This window comes from Nicotiana sylvestris, chromosome 1 (assembly GCF_000393655.2).
Source record: "Nicotiana sylvestris chromosome 1, ASM39365v2, whole genome shotgun sequence".
Lineage (NCBI taxonomy): Eukaryota > Viridiplantae > Streptophyta > Magnoliopsida > Solanales > Solanaceae > Nicotiana > Nicotiana sylvestris.
Window position 1 is genome coordinate 100,798,595 of NC_091057.1, and position 10,533 is coordinate 100,809,127.

Sequence of the window (10,533 nt, forward strand, 5' to 3'; positions counted from 1 at the left end):
TGTGTTATTCTTATATGTTATTTTCATGTTAAAAATTTATGAAGAAGCAAGAATCTTTAGAAATACTTTTACATGTTTATTTCATTATTATGTTATGCCTTACATTTAGAGATACCAGCATGAGCATGTACATGATGTTCTATAAAGAAAAGATTTAGACTTGAAAGGTCACAAGAAGAAGTTTTACAAAGAAAAGATTTTTGGGAGTATCTTTTATCCTGAGAAGGGGTCATCGTCCAGACCGAGAGTCCTGACCAAGGCGTTGACTTCCTGAAACTACTTGTGCCAAAGTAGGGAGCACACGAGCCAAGGGTCTCGTTGCTGAGAATTTACTTAGCCAGGCTAAGGTATGATACATGAGCGTTGAGAACCATGAAGCGAGTGGTACCTCGTGGATTGGGCCTATTCGATCAGGTTAGGATTGAACCCGTGCCGATCACACGATGACTGAGACAGAATTAAGTCAGGATAGTTAGAACTCCCAAAGTATAAAGTGAAGTATTTTTTTTATAAGAAAGAAAAAGAAAAGAATTTCTTTTAGAATATTCATAAACTGCTATTATGCAATTATTTTAGAATTATTCTTATAAGCTTATGTTTTACATGCATTTAAAATCTTTGCTTGTAATATATATATTATTAAAGTTTCATCCCCTGTCGTTGAGACTCACTAAGTACAATGGATGGTACTGACGTTCTCTTTTGGGAACCTACGTTGGTCTGCGGTACAACGTAGGAATCGATTTTGCAGGCGAGCAGGCTACGAGTTAGGATTTCCTTCTCTTCCAGTGCTATTGGTGAGCTCCGCTTTGGTTCTTGGAGTATTCCTTAGAGTTATCTTTATTTAGTTATTTCTTTGTTTATTTAGAGAACTGGCCAGGAAATCTCATATCCTGACCAGTGCGTCAGTTTATTAGTAGAGGCTTAATAGACATAGTCGTTGGGTTAAGATTCAAATGTTTTTGATAATAACTTGACAGCATTTTATTGGTTACTATGAATAAGGTTTTGAAGTTGGCTTATTTTAGATATTTAAATTATTTAAATGTATTTGGTTATAGTAGTGCCTTGTGGCATATAAAGTTTGTAGTTATAATAGATTTGATAAGCAGATATGGCCCGCTCGGTCATGTTTAGTGATCCAGTGCTGGTCCCGGCTTGTTCAGAAAATGGGTCGTGACAAACTTGGTGCCTCAGGTTTATCGAGTCCTAGGGGTCTATGAAGCCGTGTTAATAGAGTCTTGTTTATGGGTATGAAGTGCGCCATACTTATAAACACGAGTCAACAAGCATTTTGGAAAAGTCTCATTTTTCTAATACTTTAGATCGTGCAATAGATCCTACCTCTTAGAAATTATCTAATGTATTCGTTTCTCCAAAACTCGCAGAAATGGCTCGTAGTCGCAACTCTGACACCGACACTCAGGATGTTTCTCAAGAAACTATTGCTACTATTGTGGCTCAAGGCAGAACTAAAAAGGCTCCAACTCAAAAAAGGAAAGGTAAATCCACAAAGGGTGTTCAAGTACCCCGGGTTGAACATGAAGAAGGGGTGGAACATGATGATCTAGTACCTCAGGATCTAGTGTCACCCCCAACAACAGCTCTGGCTCAGGCAACTATATCTCCCGAGGTGGGTCAGATGTTTGATGTTGTCAATAGTGCTATGGAGATGTTTAAAGCCTTTATAGCCAATTAGAACGAGAGAAGAGATGAGATTCCACCTCAATCAAATAGACAGAATAATTCTGAGTCCTCAAGAGTGAATGAATTTTTGAAGTTGAGTCCTCCAGTGTTCCATGGTTCTATAGTTAATGAAGATCCAAAGTTATGGCTGGAGGGTGTCAAGAAAGCCCTCCGAGTGATGAAAGCGTTTGATGATGAAGCTGTGGAGTTGGCTGCTTACCAGCTTAGAGATGTGGTTGGCTCTTGGTTTGAGATGTGGGAAAAGGAAAGAGATGAAGATGATGGTCCGCCTACTTGGGAAGAATTTGAAGAGGCCTTCATGGCTAACTTTATCCCAGAAGAGGATAGGGAAGCTAAGGCTATAGAGTTCGAACATCTCAAGCAAGGAAATAAAAGTGTGCAAGAGTACTACATGGAATTCATAAGGTTAGCTAAGCATGCTCCTCACATGGTTAAGACAGAAAAATCAAATATTTATAGGTTTGTTGGCGGTTTAGCTTACCACATCACGGATACAACATCAGCTGCAGCGTTAGGGATGACAGCCTTCTCCTCTGTTGTGGGATTTGTCAAACACTTAGAAAAAGACATACAACATAGGAGAGAAGAAAAAGAGAATAACAAGAAAGCCCGAACATCGGGCAAGTTTAATGGTACATCCAGCGGAGGTGGAAGGGATTCCTCTAATATGGAGTCATTCGTACCAGCTCAGTCCAGTCATCAGTTAGGTGGTGGTTCTTCCTTCAGACGTACTCAAAGTTATGGAAACTAGTCTCGCCAGAATCAGAATTTTAGGACATAATCCTCACATATCTAGAGTCATGCTGAGCAACATTTACAACAACAAGGTCTTTGTGGAACATGTAAGCAGCAACATTCAAGTCAGTGCAAGCTCGGGTTTCATGGTTGCTATCATTGCGGAGACATTGGTGATATAAAGGCCAACTGCCCAAAGTTGAGACGTAATTTCAGTGGGGGATCAACTCGTCCTTCTAGTTCCTTAGCTACTGCAGTTGCTCCACCTCAGGATCATGGGTCTCATAATTAGATTGGTTATGGGGCAGGCAGAGGTGCAGATCGAGTTACTCAAGGAGGGGGACAACCCCATTTGTTTGCCACACTTGATCGTCAGAGTGCAGAGGCATCTGCAGAAATTAATACATGTATACTTTTAATCTGCTCATATAATGCTTATGCCATAATGGATCTAGGTTCAACGTTTTCATATGTGACTCCATACTTTGCAATTAATCTCGGACTAGAACCTGAACAACTTAGTGAGTCATTCCTAGTATCTACTCAGAAGACAGAAGACAACCATGTGGTATAGTGAAGGAATAAAAGTAGACCCTCAGAAGACAGAGTCAGTCAAGAACTGGCCTAGGCCAACAACGCCAACCGAAATCAGGAGTTTCTTGGGGTTAGCTGGCTACTATAGAAGGTTTGTAGAGGGGTTTTCCTCACTTGCAGTTCCATTAACTAAGTTGACTCAAAAACCAGTTAAGTTCCAATGGTCAGACGTTTGCGAGCAGAGTTTTCAAGAGTTAAAGAAGAGGTTGACCACTGCACGTGTGTTAACCTTGCCGACAGGTTCGGGTGGGTTCACAGTGTATTGTTATGCATCCAGAGTGCGCCTTGGTTGTGTTCTTATGCAAAATGGAAAAGTTATTGCTTATGCTTCCAGGCAGTTAAAGAATCATGAAAAAAACTACCCTACACACGACTTGGAACTTGGATCAGTGGTGTTTGCATTAAAAATATGGCGACACTACCTTTATGGCAAACATTCTGAAGTGTTTACTAATCATAAAAGCCTCCAGTACATTTTCAAGCAAAAAGAATTAAATTTGAGACAGAGAAGGTGGCTCGAGCTATTGAAAGATTATGACATCAATACCTTTATCACCCGGGTAAAGCTAATGTGGTAGCAGATGCACTTAGTAGGAAGTCAATGGGTGTCTTGACCCATCTTGCAGTACAAAGGCGATCTTTGGGTCGAGAAATTCAAAAACTAGCAAATGATGGAATTAGATTGGACGAGACCGAAGAAGGAGGTATAACTGCTTATGCCTTAGTGCAATCCTCCCTTGTTGCGCATGTTAAGGCTAAGCAAGACGAAGATCCATACGTAGTGAAGTTAAAATAAGGAGTCAGAAATAAATAAATCACTATCTTCACTCTAGGAAGTGACGGAGTTTTGAAGTTGAATGATCGGTTATGTGTGTCTGATGTAGATGGTCTTAGGAAGGCCATAATGGAAGAAGCTCACAGCTCGAGGTATTCTATCCACCTAGGTGCTACCAAAATGTATCTAGATTTGAAAGAGTTGTATTGGTGGAAAGGCATAAAGGAACAATTAGCAAATCATGTGGCTAAATGTTTGAATTGCCAGCAAGTCAAAGTCGAGCATCAGAGGCTTGGTGGCCCAGCTCAAGATATAGAGATACCACAGTGGAAGTGGGAGATGATTAATATGGATTTCATAGTAGGTCTACCTCGCACGTACCACAAACATGATTCAATTTGGGTTATTATAGACCGACTAACAAAGTCCGCGCATTTCCTACCAATAAAGATGACAGATTCCACAGAGCATTATGCATAGTTGTACATCAAAGAAATAGTCCGATTGCATGGTACTCCAGTTTCAATCATATCTGACAGAGGCCCTCAGTTCACGACGCATTTTTGGCAGGTATTTCAGAAAAGATTAGGTACCAAGGTCAATTTGAGCACCGCTTTCCATCCACAGACCGATGGCCAGACAGAAAGAACCATTCAGACTCTAGAAGATATGCTACGAGCATGTGTTATAGATTTTGGAGGTAATTGGGATGATCACTTGTCACTTATAGAATTTGCTTACAATAATATCAGGCTAGCATCGGTATGGCTCCTTATGAAGCGTTGTATGGGCGAAGATGTAAGTCTCCAGTGGGTTAGTTTGAACCAGCGGAGGTGCCGTTGATTGGTCCAGAGTTTATTTGTGAGGCCTTAGAAAAAGTCCAGCTAATCAGAGAAAGATTGAAAGCGGCTCAGAGTCGTCAAAAGTCCTATTCTGACAAGAGGCATCGTGACTTAGAGTTCATGGTTGGTGACAAGGTGTTTTTGAAAGTTTGACCAATGAAAGGAGTTATGAGGTTTGGTAAGAAGGGGAAACTTAGTCCTAGATTTATTGGACTTTATGAGATTATAGAAAAGAAGGGAAATGTGGCTTACGAGCTAGCGTTGCCCGTTGAATTGTCCTTTGTGCATTCTGTCTTTCATGTGTATATTCTTAGAAAGTACATCCATGATGAGTCGCATATAATACCTGCCGATACCATAGAAATTAAGGAAGGCCTGACTTATGAAGAGGTACTTATAGAAATTCTCGATAGGCAAGTAAGAAAGTTGAGAACAAAAGATATAGCATCGGTAAAGGTTTTGTGGAGTAATCATGATTCAAAAGAGGCTACGTGGGAGGTCGAGGAAGTTATGAGAGAGAAATATCCATATTTATTTGAGGAAAAAGGTATGTGAACTTAGGTTTGGATTGGCATTTATATCTTATTTATTAAATACAAGTTAGCATGTGTTTATGTCCTTGCTAGATTATACTTAGTTGTTGAAGTAATTTAGTTTTTGTCAGGGTATATTTAGTTATTTAATAATTTAGTGCCATGCCAGAGTACATTTAACTCCTTAAAGTGATTTACTTTTGCTAAAGTGTTGTGCTTTAGATTCTTGTTGGTTATTGTGGTACCACCTTGCTGGAGTGTGAGTAATTAATTTATGAGCTGTGTATGGTGCCTAAGAATGGCCTGTTATGGTATATTTTGTTGTTGTTGGAGTAGTTCTGGTATTTGTGACAGGGATATTTTTTTGGATAGTCCAAATTACAAGGGAAACTCTGCTAAAATTTTTGAAAATTTAGGGAGTTAGCCAAAATTTTGAGTTCCTTGGAAGAGTGAGTAGTGCTAAGAAATATTTAAGAGGTTCAAGGACCTAAGGGATGATTGTTAGCTTAAGAATAAGGCCCTAGTGACATTCGAGGACGAATGTTTTTAAGGAGAGAAGATTGTAACACTCCTCAAATTTATAAAAATTTCAAGACACGCTAAATATAAAATTTAATTTTTATAATCTTAAATTATACTTCTATTACGGATTTAATCCTTGTGATTGATTTTGAATTACTTTTCTATTTATAAATAATTTGACATACAATTAGGGGAAATATTAATAATCTTTAATATTATTAATTATTAAAAAATAGGTATCATTAATTATTAGTTAAGTAAAAAACAGAAATTAACCTTAAGCCCATAAAGTGGCTGATGTAAACAAAGGCTTAAAGCCTTATACAAACAAAAACAAAAAAAAACAAAAAAAACTAAAAAAAACGTATCTGCCTTTTCAAAAGGCAAAAGACAAAAGGCTTAAAATGCCTTAATCAAGTCAGAAGACTTAAACTTATACGAACAAAGCCCGAAGGCTGAGGATTTTTATACGAACAAAACATGAGACTTAACCTTCTATTCATTCACGCAATTCTTATACGGGAAAAAGAAACAAAACGTTGTTCAATTCATGCAGCAAACGCAAGGCACGCAGGCAACAACAAAAACATTCTAGGGTTCTTTACAAATCACCAATTCTTGGACTCAGGTATATAAATTCTCTATTGTCAATTATCCTAGAATAGTAGTAGGTAAGAATTGAATAGTTAATTCACTTCTTTCTCTATATCAACAATAAATTTCATATTTAGGTGTAGTACTTTAAAATTGATTAGAATGCACTGGTTGTTGTAGAATCGAATGTTTGACTGGTGTCGATTGGACTGGGACCTACGTATTGGCTCGAAAAGTTTGAGGTGAGTTGATATAACCCTTTACTAAAATGGTTTAACTCACAAAAGCAAGCATACAAGGTGTTTGATAAATTGTTTAAAAGAGTTTATATTTACTTAATTGGAGCGAGTGAGTACCTATTAACTTAGAAGTGTTCTAGCAAAAGTTTAGATGATTTATTATGATATATGTGAGTAAATTTTCAGATTTTTGTGTTATTCTTATATGCTATTTTCATGTTAAATATTTATGAAGAAGCAAGAATCTTTAGAAATACTTTTACATGTTTATTTCATTCTTATGCCATGCTTTACATTTAAGGATACCAGCATGAACATGTACGTGATGTTCTATAAAGAAAAGATTTACACTTGAAAGGTCACAAGAAGAAGTTTTAGAAAGAAATGATTTTTGGGAGTATCCTTTATCCTGAGAAGGGGTCATCGTCCAGGCCGAGAGTCCTGACCAAGGCGTTGACTTTCTGAAACTACTTATGCCAAAGTAGGGAGCACACGAGCCAAGGGTCTCGTTGCTGAGAATTTACTTAGCCAGGCTAAGGTATGATACATGAGCGTTGAGAACCATGAAGCGAGTGGTACCTCGTGGATTGAGCCTATTCGATCAGGTTAGGATTGAACCCGTGCCGATCACATGATGACTGAGACAGAATTAAGTCAGGATAGTTAGAACTCCCAAAGTATAAAGTGAAGTATTTTTTTTATAAGAAAGAAAAAGAAAAGAATTTCTTTTAGAATATTCATAAACTGCTATTATGCAATTATTTTAGAATTATTCTTATAAGCTTATGTTTTACATGCATTTAAAATCTTTGCTTGTAATATATATATTATTAAAGTTTCATCCCCTGTCGTTGAGACTCACTAAGTACAATGGATGGTACTGACGTTCTCTTTTGGGAACCTACGTTGGTCTGCGGTACAACGTAGGAATCGATTTTGCAGGTGAGCAGGCTACGAGTTAGGATTTCCTTCTCTTCCAGTGCTATTGGTGAGATCCGCTTTGGTTCTTGGAGTATTCCTTAGAGTTATCTTTATTTAGTTATATCTTTGTTTATTTAGAGAACTGGCCAGGAAATCTCATATCCTGACCAGTGCGTCAGTTTATTAGTAGAGGCTTCATAGACATAGTCGTTGGGTTAAGATTCAAATGTTTTTGATAATAACTTGACAGCATTTTATTGGTTACTACGAATAAGGTTTTTAAGTTGGCTTATTTTATATATTTAAATTATTTAAAAGTATTTGGTTACAGTAGTGCCTTATGGCATATAATGTTTGAAGTTATAATATATTTGAATAGCAGAGATGGTCCGCTCGGTCATGTTTAGTGATCCAATGCCGGTCCCGGCTTGTTCAGAAAATTGGTCGTGACAAACGTGGTGCCTCAGGTTTATGGAGTCCTAAGGGTCTATGAAGCCGTGTTAGTAGAGTCTTGTTTATGGGTATGAAGCGCGTCATACTTATAAACAGGAGGCTACAAGCATTTCGGAAAAGCCTCATTTATCTCATACTTTAGATCATGCAATAGATCCTACCTCTTAGAAATTATCTAATGTATTCGTTTCTCCAAAACTCGCAGAAATGGCTCGTACTCGCAACTCTGACACCGACACTCAGGATGCTGCTCAAGAAACTATTGCTACTATTGTGGCTCAAGGCAGAACTAAAAAGGCTCCAACTTATAAAAGGAAAGGTTAATCCACAAAGGGTGCTCAAGTACCCCGGGTTGAACATGAAGAAGGGGTGGAGCATGATGATCCAGTACCTCAGGATCTAGTGTCACCCCAACAATAGCTCCGTTTCAGGCAACTATATCTCCCGAGGTGGGTCAGATGTTTAATGCTGTCAATAGTGCTATGGAGATGTTTAAAGCCTTAATAGCCAACTAGAATGAGAGAAGAGATGAGATCCCACCTCAATCAAATAGACAGAATAATTCTGAGTCCTCAAGAGTGAATAAATTTTTGAAGTTACGTCCTCCAGTGTTCAATGGTTCTATAGTTGATGAAGATCCAAAGTTGTGGTTGGAGGGTGTCTAGAAAGCCCTCCGAGTGATGAAAGCGTTTGATGATGAAGCTGTGGAGTTGACTGCTTACCAGCTTAGAGATGTGGCTGGCGCTTGGTTTGAGATGTGGGAAAAGGAAAGAGATGAACCCGTGCCGATCACACGGTAACTGAGAAAGAATTAAGTCAGGATAGTTGGAACTCCCAAAGTATAAAGTGAAATATTTTTTTTATAAGAAAGAAAAAGAAAAGAATTTCTTTTAGAATATTCATAAACTGCTATTATGCAATTATTTTAGAATTATTCTTATAAGCTTATGTTTTACATGCATTTAAAATCTTTGCTCGTAATATATACGTTATTAAAGTTTCATCCCCTGTCGTTGAGACTTACTGTGTACAATGGATGGTACTGACGTTCTCTTTTGGGAACCTACGTTGGTCTGCGGTACAACGTAGGAATCGATTTTGCAGGCGAGCAGGCTACGAGTTAGGACTTCCATATCTTCCAGTGCTATTGGTACGCTCCGCTTTGGTTCTTGGAGTATTTCTTAGAGTTATCTTTATTTAGTTAGTTCTTTGTTTTCTTAGAGAACTAGCCAGGAAATCTCGTGTCCTGAGCAGTGCATCGGTTTATTAGTAGAGGCTTCATAGACATAGTCGTTGGGTTAAGATTCAAATGTTTTTGATAATAACTTAGCAGCATTTTATTGGTTACTACGAATAAGGTTTTGAAGTTGGCTTTATTTAGATATTTAAGTTATTTAAAAGTATTTGGTTACAATAGTGCCTTGTGGCATATAAAGTTTGAAGTTATAATAGATTTTATAAGCAGAGATGGTCCGCTCGGTCATGTTAAGTTATCCAGTGCCCGTCCCGGCTTGTTCAGAAAATGGGTCGTGACAAACTTGGTGCCTCAGGTTTATGGAGTCCTAGGGGTCTATGAAGACGTGTTAATAGAGTCTTGTTTATGGGTATTAAGCGCGTCATACTTATAAACACAAGGCTACAAGAATTTTGGAAAAGTCTCATTTTTCTCATACTTTAGATCGTGCAATAGATCCTACCTCTTAGAATTTATATAATGTATTCGTTTCTCCAAAATTCGCAGAAATGGCTCGTACTCGCAACTCTGACACCGACACTCAGGATGCTGCTCAAGAAACTATTGCTACTATTGTGGCTCAAGGCAGAACTAAAAAGGCTCCAACTTAGAAAAGGAAAGGTAAATCCACAAAGAGTGTTCAAGTACCCCAGGTTGAACATGAAGAAGGGGTGGAGCATGATGATCTAGTACCTCAGGATCTAGTGTCGCCTCCAACAACAGCTCCGGCTTAGGCAACTATATCTCCCGAGGTGGGTCGGATGTTTAATGCTATCAATAGTGCTATGGAGATGTTTAAAGCCTTTATAGCCAACCAGAATGAGAGAAGAGATGAGATCTCACCTCAATCAAATAGACAGAATAATTCTGAGTCCTCAAGAGTGAATGTATTTTTGAAGTTGAGTCCTCTAGTGTTCCATGGTTCTATAGTTGATGAAGATCCAATGTTGTGGTTGGAGGGTGTCAAGAAATCCCTCCGAGTGATGAAAGCGTTTGATGATGAAGTTGTGGAGTTGGCTGCTTACCAGCTTAGAGATGTGGCTGGCGCTTGGTTTGAGATGTGGGAAAAGGAAAAAGATGAACCTGTGCCAATCACACGGTAACTGAGACAGAATTTAGTCGGGATTGTTGGAACTCCCAAAGTATAAAGTGAAGTATTTTTTTTATAAAAAAGAAAAAGAAAAAAATTTCTTTTAGAATATTCATAAGCTGCTATTATGCAATTATTTTAGAATTGTTCTTATAAGCTTATGTTTTACATGCATTTAAAATATTTGCTCGTAATATATATGTTATTAAAGTATCATACCCTGTCGTTGAGACTCACTGAGTACAATGGATGGTACTGACGTTCTCTTTTGGGAACCTACGTTAGTCTGCGGTA

At 38.2% G+C, this 10,533-nt stretch overlaps 1 protein-coding gene across 1 annotated transcript; it reads left to right on the plus strand.

Moving 5' to 3' along the window:
• Positions 1 to 1,390: 1,390 nt before the first annotated feature.
• On the plus strand, positions 1,391 to 2,458 carry LOC138872592 (uncharacterized). Its single transcript, XM_070150891.1, has 2 exons — positions 1,391 to 1,633; positions 1,700 to 2,458. Exons 1-2 carry the CDS (start codon positions 1,391 to 1,393, stop codon positions 2,456 to 2,458), a joined length of 1,002 nt encoding a protein of 333 aa, XP_070006992.1.
• The last annotated feature ends 8,075 nt before the right edge of the window (positions 2,459 to 10,533 follow it).